The sequence below is a fragment of the Diadema antillarum genome, unplaced genomic scaffold (genome assembly GCF_040938485.1).
Source record: "Diadema antillarum isolate AM-2024a unplaced genomic scaffold, OU_Dant_1.0 seq00001242_RagTag, whole genome shotgun sequence".
In the NCBI taxonomy this organism is placed as follows: domain Eukaryota; kingdom Metazoa; phylum Echinodermata; class Echinoidea; order Diadematoida; family Diadematidae; genus Diadema; species Diadema antillarum.
In genome coordinates, this window is record NW_027272029.1 from 339,642 (window position 1) to 366,346 (window position 26,705).

The following is a 26,705-nucleotide window of genomic DNA, read 5'->3' on the forward strand; positions in this document are numbered from 1 at the left end:
GAGACAGAATGTACAAAAGTAAACGTTCAAAAATGTTCCTGTGTACAATATACACTTGGCAATTTAAAACAGCATGAACAGTTGACATTTAACATATCAAATCTATACCTGATAAGAGTCTGAGTCCACAGAGTCAAATCTTTTTTTTTCCTTGCAGAGAGCCTCTATTAGTTATACCGACACAGTCACAAATGTATTTCACACCCCTGTCCACAGAAACATCATGTTCAGGGATATCACTTTTAAATGAGAAGCGGCAGTAATACAATAAATGTTGCTGCAACTTGGAATGAAAATTCTTGGCATCACTATTTGTGCTCCAATCATTCAGACTCACATGAGGATAAAATAAGTCAGAAAAGAAGAAAACTTGCCATTTCTTAGAATTCAGTATATACTGCAATTCTCTCAACATGAGATTACCAGTTACATCACAAGAAGGGTATAGCATTTTTCCCTTTATTTTTAACCCGCTGAGGACGGACTGATTTTGCTACAACATGCATTTCCCATAGACACTTAATTGCCTGAGAATACTCGGGACTCGTCCTCAACGGGTTAAACTGTCAAATTCTCTGGAATGATTTTTTTTTTCAGTGCCTAAATAACTATAAATAGATTGAAATGCTGGAAGACACCTATTATAATGAACCAGAATTGAATGAAAGTACCATATGCAATACTAGACGTTTTCAGAAAATCAAAGCCTGTGAGTCATTGGCAAACAACATCTGCATACAGTGCAGATAAAGGAGATACTCCCTGAGAAAAACAACAATAAATGATTCATATGACAGGAAAAGTTATAAACATATTCCAAACCAAACTGCAATACATGCTTTGTGTAAATACTTAGGTTTGTGAGGAAATACAGTATTTAACAGTGTATTAATCACACCTTTTTGCCCACTTGAAGAGTGTTTAAGTTTGGGTGAGGTCAAAAAAAAATAAAAGCAAGAACTTTGTACCAACAAAAAACATTATGTCAAGGGAAGATCATTCAAACAGTTAATGTTGTAGCAGAAGTGCAAAAGGTAGTCTTTTGGAGAATGCAGGTTGGGATGTCAAAATAAAATCTCTGAATTTGAGAGGGCATAGAATGGCAAGTAACGTTCAAGTTCCAGCCTAGTTCTTGAGCACTACAGTGCACCGCACACGGCAACATGATCAGAACCAATCAGCAGCAAGCATTTTAATTTAACCACTGCTGAATTAACTGAAGTTATTGCAACTAGCAATGACTACAAATCTCTTTACAAAATAGCACAACTAACATTCAACTAACACTTAGCTAACACTAAATTCAACTCTGACTGTAACAAAAGTGAGATTGTCGGTGTAAACTTTATTTCGTTGCTTTTTTTGTTATAAACTGGCCCAAACTGAGGCCTAAGGTCAATGCATGACTATACAGTGAATGCATTGCCAAATGCATTTAATGTCATACATCAATTAGATAGAGTTAGTTACAGTAATTATTCAGAGATGAGAACAAAACTGACATTCAGTGGAGTTTACTTCTTTCTGTTTCCGAGTTGAATACCTTAATATATAAAAAGCAACAAACTACGTCCATGATGTTTAATGGGAAACACATCATGATTTTTCCGGAGCCGGTGAAGACAGAGGTTCCAGGACCTGTTCTCTCAGGAAGCCCTCTAGATCGTCAGAGTCTAGGTCCAGGTCCAGGAACTTGGTGACGATCTCCTGGCAGCGCCTGAACTGGGACTCGGAGCTGGAGGAGTCCACTCGCAGGATGGGCTTGTTCTCCTGTAGGAGTTTGGAAACCTGGAGACAGAGTCGAGGGACAAATACAGACAACCGTCACAATATTTACTAGTTGCCTCATGAACAGATAACAATTCACAGTGAGTGATTTGACACTGTCTATAAAACAAAGACAGTGACCAAAAAGTTTTTCAAATAAAGTACACTTACAGTGTACATAAACATATTATGATCAGATAGAATCAGGTGCATAGATACATGTAATGCAAGAGTCTATAGAATATTAACAAAAGCTACCTGTTTTCACTCCTTTTTTGTTTCTTTCTTCTGTCTTGCCCTTTAAGGGTTACATAAAACGGAACCTTACAAGAACTCATTCCTCAGTTTGGTTTCTTTACAGTACAATGCCAGTTTGTGGCTAAACATTTGTCCCTGCTTCTTTCTTGTTACTAGCCGGGTTCACACGTACAAAATAGCGGGATGACGATTGCGATCCACATCTCAAGTTTTTTTGCGAGTGTCCACACGTACCAAATTAGCAGGATAGCGATCGCGATCGGTATCCCGCTAATTTGGCAAGCGTCCACAAGTACCGAATTATCCCGCTAATTACCGATAGAGATAACAGCAAAGCCTGCAAACTGGGTCACGCAGCGCCCTTCTCTATCACTGCCTGTGCGCACTTTCCTTTGCCCATTGTCTTTTACGCGTCAGTGGTGCGGTTTGCGCGCTGTTGTTTTGGTGCGCCAAAGATGTGAAGAACCTCTTCGCAGAGGCCTCGCTGTTGTGATGTGCGCATTGCATGATGGGATATACATATGTAAAAACTCAAGATTCTAATCCCGACCGTTCACACGTACCAGCGCGGGGCCAATTATCCCGCTAATTGACGAACCAGCGCAAGATTTCTTGGGATTAGTATTGCGATGCTTATCCCGCTAATTTTCGGGTTTTTTCTGTCCACACGTGCAAAAAACTCAGGATGACGATCGCGATGCAAATCTCGAGATTTGTATCCCGCTAATTGGTGTACGTGTAAACCGGGCTACTGATGGAGTCAATATACAACCCTCTCAATTTCTTTTCTCCTCTTCACGTCTATTTTCTACTATGATTGGTAAAATCTATTGCAGTCATTCATTTCCCAGCATATTTTCAACCCTATTACATTTCTACGCTTCTTCATGCTTTCTGCTCTTTTGTTCTCTTTCCAATTTATCTCCTTAATTTCATCAATCTTTCCTTTTCACCATTTTTTCATGCCACTTTTTATTTCTTATAGAGGTTTTGAGATATGATCATCCTTTTAATACTTCATGCCATGATTGATCATAACCACTGTCTACTAACTCAATAGTGAATATAGTCCCCATCACTGCGTAAAGGATTCAAAATTCATGCATGATGAAAGAGTGTTGGAATACTAATTAATTATATCTTTTGTAGGCAAAGTTTTAAAACATACACATAGAAAAGAAAAACAGCGCTGTGGTGATAAATTTCTTGATGTCACACAGTCTTGATGGACACAAGACGGTCTGAGCCACGCTGACTGTCATACCTGCTTGCCCCTGTTGACCAGCTCTTCTGGGAGTCCAGCGGTCAGTGCAATGTGGCCGGCATGGCTGTAGTTGGCATGACCGTTGGTCAGCTGGTAGAGAAAGACCAGCTCTCCTTCATTCTCAAGGACATCCATGGTCTGGTTAAAAGAATGTTTGTCGGTCAAAAAACAATAAGAGATCAGAAACCACGAGAAAGAGTCAGCACTATTTAAATGCCCTTAAAGATCATTTTGCCTCTGACGAAGATTCTGCTAGGATCGAAAGCTCAGGCCCCTTTTGACTCCATGCCCTTAAAGTTGTCAGCTGATGATATGAAGTACAAGCAAAAAATAATGGAAGAGGCAAGTCATATCACTGTTTTCATGTCAATATACCTCTGCAAAGTAGGAAAAACAAAAGACCTTAAAAATAAAAACTCTTCCAAATGACATTTCACTTGTGTACACAGCTACATCAGACATTTACAAAAACATGATTTTAAAGCATCTTCACAAAGCAAGACATTTACAAGCATTAACTCTTCCTATATGGAGAACATTTTCTGGCTAATCTGCATTTGTTCACAATTGTATCATACATGTACTTATATCAGCCTGTAATCCATTGCAATTTAATAGCAACTCAGCCAATTTTCTCATCACATGCAGTCACTTTTGGCAAATTATATCACAGATGAAACTTAATGTTTTTGTGCGATTAAAAGAGGTTGTTGAGCACTAATTTTGTATGCAACCATTGATAACATAATATTGGTGGCCAAACCTGGTATGAGAGGAGTTTGGAGGCCAGTAGTAGCCCCTCCCGGACTACTGCATGGAAGTGGGTGGAGACCAGCAGGTGTGGACACTTCGGCCCCAGGGCCAGCCAGTGCCGTACAGCAGCCACCAGGAGGGACAGGCCGTCCACGGTGTTTGTCCCCTTGCCGAACTCATCGACGATGACCAGGGAGGATTCCGTGGCGTTCCTGACGGCTGTTGATAGCTGTAGTATGAGAACATCATGGGGAAAAGATTAATTAGACATGGTACTCTCTGATAAATCATTGCTACACTAGTCAATATTTAAGCTCGCTACACTAGTCAATATCTAAGCTCGCTACAACTGACTCTCTACAAAGGTATCAGTCTTTTCTTTGACACAAACCAAGTACAGTCGAACCTGTCTACATCAGCCACCCAGGAGAGACAAAAAAAAGTGGCCATTATAGACATGTGGTCCCATTCTGTAACTATAATTTATCCAACTTCTGAATCAGAGTAAGTCTGTGAAGAGTACATCACATCAACAGCCATAGCAGGATGAGACATGAAACATGATTTACAATCTAATGGGTTTGTAAGAGAGGCACAGATTTCCATGCATAGAGTGGGACGGAAAGGATAAGACTGAAGGGCATATAGCAGTACGGCCTACTGTAAAAGTGGAAATTTTCGCGGTGTTGAAATTTTCGCGCATTCTGCGCAACCAGAAACTAGTGCAAAAATAAAAGCAGGCAAATATTTTTGCTTGGCATGTGTTCCAATAGTTGATGTCTTGATTCCGCTGAATTAAAAACACACTAAACTCTTCTCACAAAGCCAAGTGCGAAAATTAGTCGCCTGAAAATATCCACTTTTACAGTAATTACTTTGTCATAAAAATAAAAGGCCTCTCCTAGCTCAAAGTTCAAATAAGAAAGATATATGTAAATGACCGATCACAGGACTATCATTTAAGTCTATGGATATATGTTTATGATGGAAATACAAGCAACAATTAATTCATTGATGTTATAAATCTTACCTGATTGAGATCAATCATGAATGTTGATAGTCCCACTGATACAGATTCCTGTGTGTGCACTCGGGTGTAGATACCGTCCAGCAGACCGATGCAGGCACTCTCAGCCGGCACGAAGCTGCCAATCAGGGCCATGAATGCAATCAGCCCAACCTATTATGGAATTAAAGAGGAGGTGCATTTAAATACTTCAAACATATAAGTTTCCCCTCCACAAGGGATGCAGGCTTCTGAAGATTTTTCATTATTAGACTCAACAGCACATAATATACAACTACCACATTTTATTTTGAAAGCAAATGAAAACTCAGTCACAATTATCGTTCGCAATAGTTTAGTCTATATCACATAGGCATACCTCATTTCCTTCATTTGGAATCATTAATTGATCTGGTCTGAACTTTCTCATCCACTCTTTTTCTCATTTATGAATAGTTATCATTCGGGGCTTACAGCCAAACAAGTTTGATTTTATGTAGACCCCATCATACTTCTCCTTGTACAACCCAAACTGTACTTTTGATTTTGACCTGTCATCTTTGTAATTACTGCATACATTATGTGTGAATATTCCTTTGTTCAATATTGACAACGTAAACCAGAATTTGTGTTATTATTTTTTATGTAACATGGTATGAGAAGTATGAAATAAACTGAAACTGAAGGTAACTGAAGGTACAGCTACTGTACCAATTACACTGGGTAATACTAGCTAAGGTTAGACTGACAAAAGACAGAGATAAACAGACAGACAGACAGATTTGATTGGAACATCTCAGACAGACAGAAACAGATGCAATGTCCAGCAAAGCACCAATACAGGCAAACATGTGAATAATCAGACAACTAATTCCATCTTGTAAACAACAGCAACAACGCAAATACTTAGGAATATTTATTCAAACAAAGGGTGAAAAAAGACAAAAGCAGAAACATACAGAAAGTGTGGAGACAAAGAGAGACACATTGTACATGTATTTTATGTAGAGAGAGAGATAGAGAGGGAGATATGCAACGAGAGATAGAGACAGATAAAGTGAGAGATAGGGAAAGATAGAGAGAGAGAGAAATACAAAGAGACAGACAGATAGAGAGAGAGAGAGGGAGATATACAATGAGAGATAAGGATAGATAGAGAAGGAGATATGCAACGAGAGATAGAGACAGATAAAGTGAGAGATAGGGATAGATAGAGAGAGAGAGAAATACAACGAGACAGACAGAAAGAGATAGAGGGAAATATACAATGAGAGATAGAGACAGATAAAGTTAGAGATAGGCATAGATAGAGAGGGAGATATATCATCAGAGATAGAGACAGTAAAAGTGAGAGATAAGGATAGATAGAGAGAGAGAAATACAACGAGACAGACAGAAAGAGAGAGAGGGAGACATACAAGGAGAGATAGAGACAGATAAAGTGAGAGATAGGCATAGATAGAGAGGGAGATATACAATGAGAGATAGAGACAGATAAAGTGAGAGATAAGGATAGAGAGGGAGATATGCAACAAGACATAGAGACAGATAAAGTGAGAGAGAGGGATAGATAGAGAGAGAGAGAGAAATACAACGAGACAGACAGATAGAGAGAGAGAGAGAGAGAGATACAATGAGAGATAGACACAGATAAAGTGAGAGATAGGCACAGATAGAGAGGGAGATATACAATGAGAGATAGACACAGATAAAGTGAGAGATAAGGATAGATAGAGAGGGTGAAATACAAAGAGACAGACAGATAGAGAGAGAGGGAGATAAACAATGAGAGATAGAGACAGATAAAGTGAGAAATAGGGATAGATAGAGAGATATATATATACATAAGAGCAGGAGAGGGAGAAATACAAAGAGACAGGCAGATAGAGAGATAGGGAGAGATAGAAAGAGATAAGAGGGAAAAAGAGAGTGAATGAGAGTATATGAGAGGAAGAAGAGACCCAAGAACTGCTCTGACCTGCTTGAGATAGACACTCTTGCCACTGGCATTGGGTCCCGTGATTATCTTCACCCTGGTGTGATCCCCACCAAACTGGGCATCGTTGGGTACAAAGGGTGTCACACACAGCTCCTGGAGCGGATGTCGTCCACCTCTGATGTCCAGCACACCGGAGGTGGTCAGCTCAGGCCGGACATAGTTCCCCTCCTTGGCAGCAATGGCCAGGGCTATCAAGCTAATGACACAATGAGAGACAGACGTTACATCAGCCTGACTGACCAGTGACTTACATCTACTTTTGTTTTATTTTGGATTAAGTATTGATTTTCCAGTAAACTGTGCGCTTAGAAACATCCGTATTAAGCGCCTTATAAATGTATTGCATTATTATTATCTAAACAAACATTATCAAATGGTTTTGGGTGAAGGAAGTAGACAGGGACCCTAGTTTAATTTAACTGATCAGTCCCTGATCTGTAAAGTGTTGCACACTACTAGTACTCAGTATAGTCTTGTAACTCAGAATTAAGTGGAAAGATCACCTTGAGAAGTATCATTTGAAAGAAATAACAAAACAAAATGGGATTTGGCATCTGTCTCAGTTACATCTCTGCCACAAAGGTTATTCATCTTTTAACCCTGTATGCACCATGGCACTTTGTTCAATTAGCTCAACTAGCCAAGCTTTTTCATTGGCATTCATTACCAGTAATCCATCCAAATTTGAAAAAAAAACTATAGATTTAGTAAATCCCACCCAGGTGTATATGTAATGATGTGCCTCAGCCCAACTATAAGGTAATGGAGACACATAAGAGATTAGAGCAACTAGGTATTCCAGGTCTGCCAACATTCCCACATCCAAATCAGGGAGATTACACACAGCAATCAGGGAGATATCTGGGTGTTAGATGCATTTCATGGGCGAAAATGATTCCCAAATCAGGGAAATTTAATATTCTCTTATTCAGACATGAACAGATTTTGACATTTTCAGGGAGACTCCTGCAGAATCAGGGACACTTGGCAGCTCTGGTAATCTTTATTCATTGACAATTATTTTCCAGACATCTATGCAAATCAGGGGGGAAAAAATGTGCAATAAGTGACAGGGAATCTTACCCCTTCACAACAAATGTACAAATGTATCACAACAAATGTACAATGTATCTTCAAAAGTGTGAAAAAAAAAATCACATGTACAAGTATGATGGATACTTTGATTTACCAGTCCAACTCAGCGGCGTAGTCCATGACGGCAAAGAAGACCTGTGAACGGGGAAGAATGTCATTCTGGAGACGATGCATGATTTGAGTTTCGTGGTCGGTGATGTCGCAGTGGGTGTCGCCCAGTTTAGCATCAAGCACTGTATGAACAACAGATATGTAAAGTAAACAGGGAAACATAAAATATGACAATGATTATACTACAACTGCTTTTACTCCTACTACTATTACTTCTACTACTACTACTACTACCACTAATACTTCTACTACTACTACTACTACTACCACTATTACTACTACTACTACTATTACTACTACTATTACTTCTACTACTACTACTACCACTTTTACTACTACTACTACTACTACTTCTACTACTACTACTACTACTACTACTACTACTACTATTACTTCTACTACTACTACTACCACTTTTACTACTACTACTACTACTACTACTACTACTACTTCTACTACTACTACTACTACTACTACTACTACTACTACTACTACTATTACTTCTACTACTACTACTACTACTACCACTACTACTACTACCACTATTACTACTACTACTACCACTATTACTACTACTACTACTATCACTACTACTACTACTACTACTACTACTTTTTTTCCTTTTTTTTTTCTTCTCCTTCTTCACCTTCCTCCTCCTCATCATCATCATTAACATCATATTTACAGTAACAATATTATTTACACTGTACATTACTTTCCTAAATTGTTGTTCCGTATCTCTTTTTTAACTGATCTAGGATTTTGTCGTGTATATATTCACACAATTCCTTACATATATCAATTCACATTTTGAGTCCACTGGTCGGTATAATTCAATGTAACTTGGATGATATGAAATAAGAAGTAATAAACAAACGTTTTGTAAGACAAACCTACAAAAAAATATATAATTACACTAACCTCTTGTGCTTGCACTCTTGTAGTGGACCACATTGTTCGACATGAACTAAAAATGGAAGAAAAAAAATCACATAGACACAACAGAGAAAGGATTACATTACAATGTGAATAACCCAACACATCTTATAGCAAGCTAAATGAAAGAATCATCAATGTTTTAAAACTTCTCCCATTTCACAGGATTTCATAGCTGGTTTATAGAAGACAGTAATGATTATTGACAGAGAAAAATGGGAAAAAAATGGAAAATTAGTCTGAATTGGAGTTTAGAGCACAGTCTTGGTCTTGGACTTTGCACAGTCAAGCACTGAAAAATCTAATTTTCTTTGCTGAGCCTGTAACAGTAGTTAAATCTGTTTTAACATCTTGGCTGTACAAGCAAATATTTGTCACAACATAAACAAAGAGAAGGATCTATACAACCACCATAAAAACAAACAAACAAACAATCTTACCATGAACTGCAGACCCGGAATATTGAAATCATTTGCCTCTAGCATTCTTGGGGTGCAAGGTATTGCCAGTAGGTAGCCCAGCTGTGACATAGAGCAAAGTGATATGTGAAAGATTAAATTTTGAGCCCACATACAAGATTTGTTACTGATTCTACTGAGTTACCAACGTGGTGGCAAGCAGGACATTAAAAACAAAGTAGGCTTTGTTCAAAAGTGACAGATGGTACCTGTTTTAATCAAAACCAACAATTTCATTTTCAGCAGACTTTGATAATATAATATGGACTGACCTTGAGGGGAATACAACATTTATTTGCTGAACTAGAATTGTATTGTCTGAGTCAAAGACTAGGGCACTAGGCCTGTGTGTCTATTGAGGGCAATTAATGTTGTATCCTCTGAAAGTATAGCCAGTCCCTTTCATTATTATATCGTATAAACAAAATCTGACATCTAGAGCAAACTTGAAAATACTGGCAATATTAATGTAATCACATCCTAAACTGCATTTCAGAAAGTGAAAACAAATAGACTATAGGGGACTTCTTATTACTGGATGCACAGTTAGCCAACTCTTTTGCTACAAGTATGCAATAGCACTTTTACAGTGTCTATCCAAATTTCCAACTTATTGCCAGCATTTACACACACAAAATCCTGTTGACTTTCATCACTGGGCAATGAGCAATTTTTCACCCCACATACTTTGTCTGCTTGCAAAAGTGGGGCAATAACATAAATATTACATTGTTCTAATGTCTGATGTAGTTAATGATGTTGGTGGCCCAAAGATAAATTATCATTTGATGTGATAACTTTTTGTATCATTTTTATGAGTGAAACGTCTTAAGTTTCTCAAGTTACATTGTATTTGTTTCAAACTGAGTTCAGTAAAAAGAAAAAAAATGAAGATGCAATGAATGACCCCCATACACCCTCCTCCTCTCCCCCCCCCCCCCCCTGCCACATCCTCTCTCACCTGAGGTACATAGATGACTGAGCATTCTTCAATCTCCTCACTGAGTTTCTTCAGCTCCTCTCTGGCCACCTGAGTCATGAGATTGGGCAGTGTACTGTAGGTCCTCTTTCCTGAAACACAATGGAAAACAAACGTGACACATGTCTATTTGGTTCCATGACATTTGCTCCTGTGACATTTACTCCCATGGATATCTGCACGCTGAGTCAAACATAATTTCTACCCACAAACATAACCCTTAACCCTAATCTTAATCTTAATCCTCACATCAAACTAAATTTATAGCCCTATCACAACCCTAACCCTAAGTCCTTTGCGAAAATAAGACTGGAGCAATTGCCGCTGGAGCAAATGTCGTGTCATCATCTATTGAAATGTCCCTTTAAATAGACCTACACCATGTATGGGTTTGCCTATTCATCAGGTTTCATATTTCACTCTTCTGTATGTAGCAAAGTGGCACTCTAAAGTGTAATGAAGGAATCATACACACAATAACACACAAAATGATAATGTCGAAATAACTCAATAAAGCCAAAATCTTTTCAAGCATGCACACTTCACCTATGTGGAGGTTATTTTAGATATCTCGACGGTAAATACTTTATGTAAAAGTTCCAACACTAAATGGATAGTGAATATTCAACTATCCCTAATTGTACAACAGTGTAAAGTCACAATCTCCATTTTTGCTTGTAATATTAGATAAAGATTACATGACATAACACTTTAAAAAAAGACAATAATTCTTACTGCGGTCTAATTCTTCATCAACTTTGGGCTTCACCACAAACCGGTTCTGGCTGAATGACTCTTCAAAGTCAACCTGAAATAAAGATATGCGTGCATATACAAGAGAGTTAGTTCAGTTATACAGTCCAACAGAGATTATGGACAGATTATACATTTACATTGCAACACTGCAACATTGCAACATTGTCATTATTATGAAATAAAATATTATAAAAAATATTATTATAAAATATTACATAGACAGCTTATTGGTACAATTGGCACAGAGACACTTTCCGTATTGTATCACCTTGCTCTAAAATGTATTTATCATATCAAAATGTTTATCATTCAACTAAAGATCAAGTCATATCATTATCTCATACAATGTACTTCTGAAGAAGACATTAAAGTTTTCACTCACTGATCATCTTCACATATCTATCCATCCATCCATCTATCTACATACAAATATTTGTATTTCTACATTGTGTATTACGTAAACATACAATATATATACACACACATACGTATATTTAAAGGGATGATATAGTTTTGGTTGAGGTCGGGGATTTAGATTTTAACTTTTTGCAAGATAATTAGAAATCAGTTATGAGGTAGCAAACAGCACACAGTGCTAAGAGGTATTCAAAGTTTTTGATGACAATAGGTTTTGAAATGGCTGAGCTATAAAAAAAAAAACAACAAAGTAAAACAAAATGGTCGTGACCTTTTATTAGGACCATTTTCTGTCTGTATACCTCAGCCATCTCAGCCAACTAATTTTCATCAATTAAAGTGAGGCAGTCCTCACAAATTTCAAAAAAATATGTTCTTGTTGGTACCTCCAATGAACTACTTTCACCAAAAACAAACTTTCAAATCATCAAATAAGCTCGTAAATTTTGATTGAAAAAGTGTGAATCTGCATGGTGAATATGCTAATGAGCAAGTCTTGGCAGAGAGTTAGACGTCACCGAGGCACAACTCTTCCCAGCCGTGTTCTGCTCGTCATGCGTACACTCCCTAGTTATTTATAAATTCATGTTTACTATTTATTTTTATATTAATTATATATATAAATAAGCTTGAAATATTTTGTTTGAAATAATAAAACCACATATTGTCACATTTTATGACAAAATCAGATATGATCATTTTGAACACTTAAATTGGTTTTCTGAGGCACGGCTGTCAACTTGGTGAGTTGGGCATCAATGATGTTGCACCTTTTTGCAGGCTCTTATACGATCGCTTGCAGGAATTATTTTTTAAAAAATCGCGTACAGAGACAGTGTTTGCTTTCCACGTGTATAAATTGATGAAAGGTTATAGTTTTTACTCTTCTTAATTATCATAAAGTGAAAATTCTCAGGACTGCCTCCCTTTAAACTTTGAATTCCTCTTAGAATTGTATGCTCTTTCATATTTTATACGAGGTTTCTCATCATCTCACAAAGAAGTTGGAAACCTGACGCACTATCTCAACCAAAACTATACCATCCCTTTATAATACAAGAATTAAAAAAAAAAAAAAATCAGCACAGATGAAAAAAGAGGACTAAAAAAGAAGAATTGTCTGCATACCAACTGACTGATGGCCAGTGCCACATGATGGAGGTCTTCAGTGAATGCCTCTGTGATCTGCACATGGGGATGAATAGGACAACATGCAAATCTCAACATCTATTATGCCCTGTGTTTTGCAATGGTCTTATCTTACAACTTGTATATATACTTTTCTTTTCTTCTATTGCATATTTTGTAGGTGCACTCCTCGTAATACACGTATAATGTATTTCTTGTTCATGGTGGGACATCTGTAATTTGCTCAATTTGCTTCTGAAGAGGGACGATGCTTATATCTTCCCAACTTGTGATTATTTCATCACATATGGAATTTAATAGAAGACTGTTGTACAAGTCCTGATTTCATTTCAGTTCAATTCACATTTTTGCATTAAAAAAAATATTTGCACAATGTTATGCTCACAAAATATTTGCCATCTACTGTATATTTGAAACTCATGTCTGTTCTGCAAATCAGAAATCCTACTGCATGTATGCATACACATTATTATTCACAGCGGTTTATCACCACATGTTCTAATATCAGATGGTCTACTTCCCAGCTCGTCTAACACCAGTGCGGCTAAACTCACTTGGTCTACAATCAATTCCGTCTAATGCTCATTTGGTCTAATCCTCACTTGGTCTAATGCCCAGTTTGGGTAATTATCATTTCATCTAATGACCAGATAGTCCATTGCAATTTTATCTTCTTGGATTTTTCCCATTCATCTAATGTAATGTGGGTATTAGACAAAATGGGCATAGCTCATTTGGAAGTAGACCAACTGGTCATTAGGCTAAGTGGCAATAGGACTAAATGGTCATTAGACGTACTGGTTGTAGACGAAAGAGGATTAGACCATGTGGGTTGAGACTAAACAGGTAACATGGAGTGGGAGTAGACCAAGTGATAGATCACATTCACAGCATCGTCGGTTTCTGTACATCAGGAATTTGTGACCCGCTACAACAAAAGGATCCTAAAGTCGCTGACGGGCAAGCCAAGCATGGCCCAGAAAAATGCTATTTTCAGGCCTTTCCTTTGATCATTTAGCTTCGAAATTTCGGCAGATGATATAGATACATTAGACTACAAAATTATGTTAAAAACAGAAATCCGAATGTTTTGACAGATTTTGGTGATCTGACTTGAAACTCGATTTTCTTAGCTCACCTGTCAGCGACTTTAGGATCCTTTTGTTGTAGCGGGTCACAGTTTAATGTATGACATATCAAAAGAAGATATGAAACAATTCCTCAGATGAAGATGCCACAAACAGCAAATGGAAGAAAACAGTGACTGCTGCTACATTGTTTGTGCTTAAATCACAACTAAGAACTAGTAAGGCAAATGCTAAACTTAGGGATGACTTGAAATAGCAAAGTCATTATGCCCTACTGTCAGAATATGGTAATCACCTGCCATTCATTTTCACTCAATTACAAGGTAATGATCAGTTATACAAAACATGCAAGAATACATTGCCAGAGCTTACAAGATGTAATAACATCATTCAATATTACTTTCTGTAACTCATTACCAGAATTCCACTTCTGTTTCACAAAACAAGTTATGCACATCGTGCAACGAAGTCTTACTTTGAATAATGTACACTGAGTAATCAGTGTACATTATTCAAAGGTGTGTTTAAGACAGTTCAAAAATTACTCTGCATAGACAACACAAACTACAGTTTTGAACGATGTGCATCCTATAATTTATAAAAAATCTGATACATCTTGTATCTTCACAGAAAACATGCAGCAGTTAAACACAGGAATATAGATATGTAAGAAATTCTGAAGTTTACATTATCATTATCATATTTTCAAATGACAAGCACTTGCAGATATGCTCAGAGTGAAAATAATCATTCAGGCCGAAAATGATGTAATGGCAATGGAAATGTAAGATGGTCTGCAATCAAACAATGTACCTTTCTAAAGATTGGAACATGTCCTCTCTGTGCTCTGCACACGTCAGCTATCACGATGGCATTGTATGCAGTCTGTAAAACACACATGAAAATAGGTAGAATGTGCCTTAGGAATAGAATCTGCAGTAAAGCCTGATCTAGTGACCACCTGGTTACAATGACCACCTAGCCTATGCAGATCTATTCTTTCTGTCTCCTATGGGTGGTCTTGGTATTTGTACACAGGTTTTGTGACTGTACTTGGAAATAAATCTCACTCTTTCAGAAAAACAAATCAAAAAAGTCATAACAATTGGGTAACCTTGATGTTTTACATTTGTTGTTGGGTATATTCAAGTGCAGATAATCTAAATTACATTAATGACAAGCTGGGAAAATCAAGTACAGATTGCTTCCAACACAGCCATGTAGGCCTATGATCTCTTACAACTGTTAGTGTTTCATTTTCTCATAAAAATCTCATATTTCCTTCTTGCTTATCACACAGTCTCTTGCTTAAGAAAAAAAAAAACAGACATGAATGCTTGCTACACGGAAAAACAAATTAAAGATGGCACTATCGGTAATTTCAAAGCAGTTTATTATTTCAATCTAATTTTGAAGGAGAGTGGTAGGGTGGTAGTAGTGCTTTGTCAACATCAACAACAACGAATAGAAGTGTAAAAAAAAAACATGTTTAACCCATTGAGGACGAGTCCCAAGTATACTCGGGCAGGTGTCTATGGAAAATGCGCGTCGTAGCAAAATCAGTCCATCCTGAACAGGTTAAAAGGTGAAGTTTTACTGAACAACATCCAGATGGTGCAATAAAAAGAAAGCATTTGCAGATTTCATATCAATGTTACAAAGACTGAGAGAGAAAAGAAGAAGAAGAAGAAGAAGAAGAAGAAGAAGAAGAAGAAGAAGAAGAAGAAGAAGAAGAAGAAGAAGGAGAAGGAGAAGAGGAGGAAGAAGGAGGAGGAGGAAAAAAATAGGAGGGGGAGGAGGAGGAGGAGAAGAATATTCAAGAGGAGGTTGTTTAGTTACCTTGTAGAGGGATTGCCAGTCAGTGATAGACACCTGGGCTTGCTGCATCTGTTTGAAGATTCTCTGTCAGATGGCAGACAGAAAAAAAACAACAGTATTTGATAAATTCATCTCATAATTAATGCAAACCAAGGTTAACAACTACAATAAGTTGCTTTATAAAATGGGTTCAAGAATGTAGCCAATTGGAAGCGCTGAAATGAGTCACGTGTGCGTGCATGATTTTTTACGATCCTGCACAGCCTTGCAAAAAAGCGTTAAGTCACTGACGTCACAATGTTTACACTAGCAGTGCGCACTCAATCAGTTGTTACAAGTGCGTCACGCACTACTATACGCGCTGTCAATCCTGTAAATAACTTCTCGTTCGGGCTGCCAGCCGGCCTTTCTTGTGCATAACATGTGGCGTACGTATACGCTTATACGTACAGTACTTACATGTGCGGGATTTCCGAGTGCGACGTGAGTAAATGTGACCCGCGACAACAGTTTCAGGCAAAAGTCGCAAGAGCAAATTCCCTTCTAGGCGGGGTACAAAGATTTTGACTATTATTTTTGTCGATTTAGGTTTTTTGCAGAAATCAAATCTTTGATATGTTTTCTACATCTACACTAAATTTCATAGCATAAGACTAAGTTTCTCCTATCGAAAATGGAATTTTAAGCACGCTATGTTGGATCGCACTCGTCAGTTTCGAGCTTCTTTCGAACGCCGCGCCAATATCCTCAGTGTTGCTACGGCGCATGGTCTCGCATGCGATTGGCTGGTGCGTGGCATACATTTACATAATTCAGCTTTCGGAGACACCAGTTGCAGCGTGTGGGGAATGCTTTGTCCACGCGTCCACGATTACATGCTCCATTGTTCTTGCTATAGTGGTTTATACGCTCGCTCTGTAGTGCGTGCTCTTCGTTTGGCTTTCTGTCCAAACTATTCTAACGCAATGTTCGACAACGGAAGTGAAACAAAAATCGTGTTGCATGACATAATCGTGTGAAAAGAAAACTAAATATTCTCAAATGTGTCTACTTGTACATGTAGTAAAGATTATGACAGCAGACTGGTCTATGACCCAATGGAAGGCAGATAAGAGGAAAGGAGCAGTCACATGTGACCAATTATATTCAAATACTACACATCAAAATCGCACCAAACTAATGAGTCGTGTTTTTTTTTTTTTTTTTATTTAAGCAAAAGGGTCGCCAATGATAAAGACAAATCAACCACAATGAAAACACGATTTGTAAATGTGTGGATTCGCCACCGCTCCTGTTACATAATTATGCACACAGTCGTGGAGTGTGGATGCCATTGCGTAATACGTGCACCATACACGTCATGTACATGTACACCATACGTGCAATTATCGTACTCGCCATCTTGAAAGACGTACTGGTAAACAAAACCGAGCGAAACGCATTGTTTTTCGGCTCCATACGCTGAGCTCCGAGGAAGGTGCCCGGGAAATTTGACTCTCTCAGTGAGCCAATCAGAAGGCGATGTGGTTGCTAGAGGCGGGGCTTAACATCGATTGGCACCATCGTACGGATGGGTGATTCTCCCCTCGCATCGCCGCTCAGACATTGTCTTTGAGAAAGAGGTGAATCTTCAGAGCCTGTTTTCTCGCAATTTTGTCAGGCTAACAACTTAAAAAGTGCATTTTCTTTCTCTTTCTATGCCCACTTATGGTGCCGAAGAATACAAGTGTTTTATATCAATGCAAAGCTTAGGAAATGGGCAATGTGATTCAGTGAAAAAATGAATTTTCAAAATTCCCGACTTTTGCCTGAAACCGTTGTCGACGGTCACAAATGTTTGGGACGAACATCTTCGGACATCTTGACTTTTGAGCATGTAGCTGACCGGTATTGACCCACAAAGGTACGTGAAAAATGCTGTTAGTTTTCGACCCATTTTATAAATCAAATAATACACAGGTTTGAGTTTGTGACGTTAGTGGAGATGCAGCTCACTCTCGGGTATTTACAATGTCTCGAGTGCGCTTCATCTCCACCAACGCACTCTCACCTGTGTATTATTTGTATATCAATAGTCCATGTTTGGTAGCTTTTTTCTGTCACTACAGACACCTCTCTTTGTAGAGAACTATGAGATTGTGAAATGCTGTTATGCACATACAGAGAATAAACTGATTTTGCCTCTGGACATCTACATCAATACAAAAATCATTTCACATTCACAAGTTTGTCCTTTTTTTTTTTACGGAATGATTGATTTTCAACAGTTTTTTTTTAATTTTCTGGTTTAATTTGTTTTAATGCCCTGCGATGGATATGAGGAAGTTGGGTGGAGGATCTTCACACACCACAGCCTGGCATAACCTACTCACTGTAATGAATGGGCTCATGGATATTAGTGATAATGATTGCAAGGAACAATAGCTCAAGCAAGATTGATAGCCAGGGAATAGTCATGTCATAATGATGGCAAAGATGACTGCATTGATAAAGATGATACTGTAAAAGTGGTTTCTTTCGCGTACAGAACTTTTCCATCAGTGTTGACTTTTTCGCGTGATATTAAATTCACAGTTCAACCTCAAAGCGCGAAAAGCGTGAAAATAAAACCACTGCAAAAGAAACCACTTTTACAGTAGAGGAGAAGAAGAAGATGATTGTAATGATGATAATGATGATAATACCAACAAAATACTGGTACCCAATAATGATGAAATGACTGCGGAATTACTGACATGGCGATCTTGATGATGCTAAAGATACATGTAGTATCGATGATGAAGATGATGCTGACAATGATGGAAATCATAACATAACATTGACAGCAATGACAGTTAAAGTCATAAAAATTCCTTACAGTGTCATTGACAAAGCATGTTGCTCCCAATGTGTCAGTCTCTCACAGTTCTTCCTTTCCTAGTATATAATTCAAATAATTGAGATGTGCACACTTACCGGAACGTTCTTGATATTCCTGAGGCAGTCTTGAAGCGAGGCCGTCACCTCAGCATTCCTTGGATTCAAGAAGAACGCAACGGCCTCCTGCCTCTCTCTTAGGAGGCTGATATTGCGAGAGGGACGTAAGAACCACAGCCTGAGAATTCAAAAAATAAAAAAATAAAATAAGTTGGAGGACTATAATACCATCAGCAAGACACTTTGGTGCCTATATGACGGTGAATCATACTAATCAAGCTCAACTCATGAATTGTTTGGTTACTTGTGTGTTTGTTTGTTTGCTTGTTTGTTTGTTGGTGTGCACTTGCTTTAAAACTGGCGTTGATATAACTTGTCACTTTCTTCTATGATACAGCTAAGGCAATACAATAGGAGCCTACTGATTGACTGCAGTTTGTAGTAACCAAGACAACTTTATGAGGCTACAGTTAAAAGTGGTCTAGCGCCCTCTATAACCAATAGTTTGATCTTAGTTCTCAAGTTTGTTCCAATTCATGCCAGCATCCTGAAAATGAGCCTCCATCCCCCCCCAAAAAAAAAAAAAAAAAAATACCAATCCTCTCTCATCCAATCTTTGCATGATTAAAAAATGGAATTTGTTTGTTTACTGGTTATTTGTTTGTCTGTGTTCTCCAGTGTGTGTTTGTTTTTGTTTTACACTGTGCATGCTTGTATGACCCCATTGATGACAAAGGATTGTTGTATCCATTCTATAAAATCAATTGATACATCTGGGCCCTGTTTCATAAAAGATGTTAGGATGTCAACTCTTGCTGGAATGACAACTTCCAATAGCAACAGCCAATCAGGAAGCTGGACTCTTGTCATTACCATGACAATTGCCATTCCAGCAAGAGTTGTTATCATATCAACTTTTTATGAAATGGGGCCCTGGTTTGGAATCAAAGGATCACTTTACCCACCATGCGGAATGGTTTCAGATGATTACAAAAGTGAAGAATGAATACGTTAAACATTAAAATCTCAACATCTCATTCGAAAAAACAAAACAAACAAAAAAAGTACATAGAAATGAATTGCAGGATTCCGCTGTTAACAACATTAAAATGTAAATGTGAAGTGAATGTTGAGGTATCGGTGAGAATGCAAACAAAAGAAACCATAAAAAGAAAACAGTAAGCTTAACCCACTGAAGACAATCTGACTTTGTTATAACACATGTTTCCCATTGGCACCTGCCCGAGTATAATCGACACCCGTCTTCTATGAGTTAAGTCAGGTCTGAATTCTATATCACACCCTTTTCTTTCTACAATCTCAAGATCTCTCCATTGCAGACTATCTTCTGATCTTAATAAAGCCATGAAAGTTGCTTACCTCACTTTATATAATTTTAGTCAAAAAGAGGGCAAAAATAGGGTCTGAGTTAAAAATAACTTCAAACTTAACAATGTTGCAACCAACATCTAGAAAATCTCTTATTGTTGTGGTAATCAGATAAGGAGACTGACAGCAGTTGTGCTTAGATCAATGTTACCAAGCTACCTAAAGCTCACGTAAAAGCTCACGTAAAACTCTGCCACAGAACAGTTTTAGAACACGACTCACCCATTTGGGATATCTTACAACTCACTTAACCCACTCATTACTGGTAACAGGTGAGCAAGGCATCAACCTTATAGGGAATCAAACAGCTTGTAATCAAAGAGTTAAAGGCACAAGTCCATCCCTCTACCATTTCTCTCAGTTCCCATGAAATGATTTGATGTATAAATGCATTCAATAGAAAAGCCGAATTGCTCTGAATACTGATTTGTTCAAATTTTACTGTGGAGGCATTATGGCATAGTGGAAAAGACTCTTGCCTTTCCATTGGAGGTCCTGAGTTCAAATCCCAGCAAATCCCTACGTCCTTGAACAAGGTGTTTTTACCTACTATTGCTCCCTCTTGACCAAAGTGAATAAATGGGAGGCAGTGCTAGAGTACATGATAATGGCAGGGCCCTCTGGTAGAGCAGTGGTAACATTGAAGAAGCTATCTTGGATATAGAAGACCATATCATTACTGTGGTACATTTGTTTGTATTACCAGGGAGGTTCCCACCTCCCTGGTATTACTCAGGCAGTTGCTGCTTACTCCATATACGATTATGATGCTACTAATTTGCAACTCGACTGTAAGTAGCCAAATCAAAAACTCGTAAAACTCGTAAAACAAAACAAAACAAAACAAAACAAAACAAAACTTGCCTACCACATGGAAAATGTAAACATCTTTGGTTTCATGACAATTCCATATGTGACCGCCCTGCTCAAAACCCACAAAAAGTTGCTGATTAGGAATCTCTATAATGGACCAGAATAGTCATTTGGGTTGACGGACTCAAATTTGTAAAGCTTGTCTTAACCTGGAAAACTAATCTTTTCTCTACATACTGCCAAAATTTTGTGGCTTAAAACATAAGTTGACTCACGATATTAGAAGTTTCTCTGGACCATAGTTTGTTTGTTGTTTTTTTTAACAGGTGCTGCTTTCATTGTGTAATAGAACTACTAAGTCATGTTTTACACCTTCTATCACTTATTTCGATCACTTTTTGAAAGGGTTAGGATGGTCCAGTTCTAACAAGTTACATAACATTTTGAAGCTTAAGAGTTTACTCTTTGATACCATGTAGACAAGTGGAAATTCATTTGGGCTTACTTCTTGTGGGTTTTGAGCAATCATGTATATATTTGCATCATCCTCTCAAAGTCTCCTCTTTCTCATGAGAAAGAGGACTGAATTCTCACCTGAAAAGAAATCTCAGTGAGAAAGTTTGATGGCCAAAGAGGTTGCCTTTTCATGGAAGGAGCAATGTAGGCCTGTGGCAAACTGGATGGCTTTTCGCCATCATGGCAAAAGCAAGTTCAGTACATGTGTAATCAAGGTGGCTATAACCAACCTCATTGGCAAATATCCAAAACATAATTATTAGAAGGCAAAACAAAAAGCACATTAAACGCAAACTGCACTCAAACAGCAACAAGAAACAGTTGGTTAAAGGTGAACAGAAAACCAGGCAAATATCTTGGCACAAAAATTACTTCATATCAAAGAGATGAACACAAATCTAAATAAACATTTCCTTCTTTCAGATTACAACCAGATACTTCATGATTTTTGTTTTGTTTAATAAGGCTGAGGTTAACAATATCCTTTAGCATACATGGGCTGAAAGTGTCATGAAAAACCAAAATCATCTGTTACAAGGAACATCTAATGGATGGACTTATTTCAGGAATTTACTTAGTTGGAAAGAAGTCGGTGATTGCTTTAAAATCCTGTTGTCTTTTTTTTTTTCTTAGGACACGAAACCCTCCTTTAGGTTCTTGTTGAATCAAGCACTTGCTTGTTTGTTTTTCTTATAGAAGAAAAGCTTTTAAGGGTTGCAATGTGGTCTATTGTAAGTATTAAGTTTACCTATAGTAATGAGCCCAGAACCATCCTAAAGTTTAAATGGCACTGGATTCGCCAACACTCTACTTCCATTGTAGTACATAGTTTTGTCAGAAACTACTGGCTGTCAGAGTCAACTTACGAGAACACATCATCTTTTGCTATGGAGTATGCTGAATAACTGTTCCATTATGCTAGTCTTAGATAGCCAATGATAGCCAAAGAGCATCCATCTTTTGCTCCTTTTTGTATTCATCAACAGTGGCGGATCCAGAGGGGGGCGCAACCGGCGCACGCCAACCCCCCCCCCCCCCACCTCCCTTTACAGAATTCCTGGATCCACCCCTGATCAACAAGCCATGTAAGAAAGCAGATGCTGCCATGGCTGTATTGAAGCCTACAAACACACAGTGCTTCCTGTTACTGGAATCCCTCACCAAATTCATGAGCTAGCTACTTAACATACCAGTTTCCTACTATCTGGTAACTTTGTGTGAATGCTGTGCTATTTTTGGCGTAATTTCTTCATCAGACAGCAATATGCACAGAATCTATTGGGCTCTCAAAAAATGGAGCACCAATACTGGCTGCTTCCAGTATCATTGGCCGTGGTAGAGATTTAATCAGTCAAGTCAAATTTACCCCATTTCACAGATATTCAGGCATAGATGAGCCAGCTGGGGAATTTCAGCCATCTCCTTGGTTGCGGCTTTAAAGAAAAACACACAAAGCAAAGAATAATAATACCAAGGTCAGGTCAGCAACAGCCGCGACGAGAAAGGTGAAGGGGCTGGCGACGAAAAAATTATGGCTGCATGCGCGAGGTGGCGCCAGACAACTGGAGCACTTTCGCGTGCCTCGCGTCCAGTTTACCAGGAGGGGGGAAGTAGACTAATGAATGAGCGCTGAGTCAGCAGGGGACATGCGTCTTTTCATGAGAACTGACAAACGTTGACGAAACTTTTAACCTTTTTTCTCCTCTCGTTTTCCTCTCTTGCTCTTTTTTTCTTTTATTTTCATTCACCTGTTTGGAACTGTCAACAGCTTGCGTACCTCTTTCCCTAAAATTCGCTGCCCCCCTCCCCCCACCAATTCCACAAGCTAAGCCCAACTGTTTACTAATTTCCTTTGGGGACATACACTGTGAGCCAGCATGAATAAGTTCCAAGTTTTGCTAAGAAACGCTGACAGGGGTGTCACGGCTTTACTCTGGAACCTTCTGTTTGTTGTAACGACGAGGGATTTGCTTGACTGGAAAAAAAAAAAAAAGAAGAGACGGTATGATATGGGCTACTCATTATGTGTCAGTGTGCAAACGATACTCATCATTCATTCTGCGTCAGCCTGCTACACACAGGTACTCATCACACTATATTCGCTTTTCAAGCAGTTAGTGAAGTTATTTTGACCATGCACAACTTAATTAGTTCTTTTTGTCTGAAAAAAAACACTTTTCAACAATTCTTTCAGCCCACTTACCTATGAAAAGAGGCACACTGTTATCTAATTATTATATCCTATAAGATGAAGTGACTGAGAAAACCTTTCATGTCATTTGAGCCATCTGATGATTTCTGGCTTTCAATTTTTGAGGATGTCAATTTGGAAATTCAATAAATGACACAAAGTTGAATTCAATTGAAAAGCGGAATTCATGCAAAAAGAAGCATACAGATGTTCAACTTTGAAAAAAAAAACACAAGAGGACACTTTTAAGAAACAAAACATTGATATGCTAACAGAATGATTAAATATAAACATGGACAATTTGGATGATTGATGAAAATCAGCAAATCTTAACATCTCTCCTGAAAACTCATGTATTTCAGAATAGGAACATTAAATTATACACAAATGTCACACAGTAAGATTATCTATGCCAAGTAATTGATATTTTAAAACGAACACGTATTTCATGTTGTCCAAGTCAAAATTCAAGGTAAAAACATGGGCTCCAAAGTGGAAAGTTTGGGCCAATCATTTCAACTGGGCGGCTTTTTACCTCATTAATTTACTACCGATGGCAGATCTTGTTCGGTTCAACACCCCTATGGAGAAAAGTAGAGACCAAGCAATGACTCAATCTACACACTTTAAACCTTTCTCAAAGGTGATTCTCAGAAGCAGGAACCAGAAGATATGATTAACTATTAAAGGAATCATTAGTCAATCAGTCAGAGTTGATGCAATGTGAAACCACTGCGTGCTGCGTGACATTTCCGCTTCGGTTATTCTAGACTAGGAAAACAAGGAATGATGTGTGCTGTTAAAATTCCCAAATGGTGCACTGTATCTATTTAAAAAAAAGTACACACACACACACACACACACACACACAAAGTGGTAGGAATTGAATAAATACAATGCTTTAATTCTATTGAAAAAAAATTTCTATCCCTATAGACCGATTCTGTGACGCGCTATGTGTATTTTTGGCATGAGCAGCGCCATTAACGCGGTGTCTTAACCGACCCCCCCTCTCCTCTCCCCCACCCCCTTCCGCGCGCGGAATGAAAAACTGATGCATGGTCGTTTTAGCCAATAGGCATGTCGTACTGAGTGCGCGAATGCTTGCTTAGTGCGCGAACCTTTGTTACATGTGTGCGATAAACATGTTGCCCGTGGGGTGGGGGAGAGGAGGGGGGGTTGGCTAAGACACCTCAAAATGAGCTCATGGCTGTGCCCAGTTCCACAAATTGTCTGCTGCCCTCAACGAACCCGAATCGGTCTGTAGCTGTGGAAAAAATACCAGCTATTGAAGGTGCTTTAATGATGGTTATTGGTGGTATTGAGACCACTGTTTGTGGGACCAACTCACCAAAGAGACTTAGGCCTTCCTTGGCACCGCTGCCCCCAGACTTGTAGGCCGATGGATGGCTCTCCTTCTGGAAGATCTGCAGACTGCTGTAGGTGTCCATATCCACACTGACCAGGTCACTCCTACAGGGAGGGATGTTTAAGATATATTCATACAGTGTTGCAATTAGAATTTTATTTCATAAAGGACAGACCCGTATATTGCTGTAAACCATAAAAGGATTCTGTATTTAGCAAGAAAAAAAGGAAACACTGGTATTCAAGAACTTTTGTTAAAAGTAGACTTGGCTCCCACATTATATAAAATCTCTGTCCCTCTCTTTCTTTCTTATTTTCTTTCTCTTTCTATCTAAAAAAAAAAAAAGAAGATCAAACATTTATACTGCCTTCACACATAGATATATATGGACACATGAAGCAAAGGGAAAGATACAGATACATACAAACAGATATATATACTCACACATAAACATATATAGGAACTTTAATCTATGAGGACAAAGAGATAAAAATAGATGCACAGTGGGTGATAAATTTCTTTGACAAAGCAAGATCTAACCAATATTTCTCTTCTCAGAAATGAAATCAGCTGTATTACTGAATGATGAACTGCTTTCCTTTCTAAAAGTTTCTGTGTACAAACTTTTTTTTTTTTTAAATTACACTAAACAAGCTTTTAATTACTATCATTCTTGGAAAACGAATGCCATATATGACCTCCAAAAACATTCACATTCTCCCTGTTTTAACAAGCGATGGCGGTATTCATTTAAACATTTTGGATGTTTGATCTGTCGAGTTCACGAGACATTGATATGTTGTAGCTTCTGATTGGATGAGAAGAACTCTGGTGTCTACAACTGCAGAAGTCACAACAACAACAACAAAACCAGATGAGACAAAGTAGATGAAGGACCCACGAGTGAAATTCTAACGATTACAGTGTGACCAATTTGTCAAGACAGTTTAAATCAGGGACCTGGAAGTAGGAAGGGGTGGGATCGAGAGAGAAAGGGGGAAAAATTAGAAAGAAGCAGAACATAAAGGAGACAGACGGAGACAGACAGACAGACAGACGGATGGATCGTCAGAAAGAAGAGGAAGATTCTGATTCAGCATCTGGCGTAGATGGAGGATGAGAACCGGGAGTAGAGGGAAGCGGGAAAGGTTACGGAGTTTGAGCGAGGGGGGACGAAACTTTCCTCCCGGCATGAGTCGTCTCCCACCGGAGGATTCTCCCTCATATCGCCACGGCGATGCTGAGTGACACGCACGGATATGATCCATCACGACTCCCCCTCGCAAACTTGTCATAAACATTATCTCCTCACATGAGGAAAAAAAGAAAGAAAAAGAAGTCCTTCCCCTCTTTAAAAAAAAAAGAAAAATAGCACAAATTTCTGAATGAAATTACCGCCCATAATCTCCCCTCACACGCCACACTGTTTCCTCCTAGCGTCTGTACAAATGCTTGCTAAACTTTACAAGGGAGAGAAGAGACCTATGTATTTTTGTCGATCCAAGAGAGCGGGTTCTGACCCCCGATTCCCTCATCTCTCTTTCTGCCTTTGAATCATACAACCAGCGGCTGCAAGTTTAACTCGGTCATTGCCGTTGGCAATCCATTCATGTGAGACATCACTGGCACATCATGAGCATGGGATATGTCATAACAC

General features: G+C 38.4%; 1 protein-coding gene across 1 annotated transcript in view; it reads right to left on the reverse strand.

The window, feature by feature from the left end:
- Positions 1-1,596: 1,596 nt before the first annotated feature.
- LOC139745228 (mutS protein homolog 5-like) overlaps positions 1,597-26,705 on the reverse strand; it is a gene marked incomplete at its 5' end in the record, with an annotated part of 65,642 nt that continues 40,533 nt past the window's right edge. Inside the window, 16 exons of the mRNA XM_071655635.1 lie at positions 1,597-1,788; positions 3,290-3,427; positions 4,053-4,271; positions 5,073-5,222; positions 7,027-7,243; positions 8,237-8,375; positions 9,175-9,220; positions 9,630-9,710; positions 10,609-10,718; positions 11,362-11,434; positions 12,928-12,984; positions 14,850-14,921; positions 15,876-15,938; positions 18,810-18,948; positions 24,215-24,260; positions 25,031-25,152. Coding sequence (XP_071511736.1) covers positions 1,597-1,788; positions 3,290-3,427; positions 4,053-4,271; positions 5,073-5,222; positions 7,027-7,243; positions 8,237-8,375; positions 9,175-9,220; positions 9,630-9,710; positions 10,609-10,718; positions 11,362-11,434; positions 12,928-12,984; positions 14,850-14,921; positions 15,876-15,938; positions 18,810-18,948; positions 24,215-24,260; positions 25,031-25,152 — 1,864 coding nt within the window. The remainder of the gene's footprint in view (positions 1,789-3,289; positions 3,428-4,052; positions 4,272-5,072; positions 5,223-7,026; positions 7,244-8,236; positions 8,376-9,174; positions 9,221-9,629; positions 9,711-10,608; positions 10,719-11,361; positions 11,435-12,927; positions 12,985-14,849; positions 14,922-15,875; positions 15,939-18,809; positions 18,949-24,214; positions 24,261-25,030; positions 25,153-26,705) is intronic.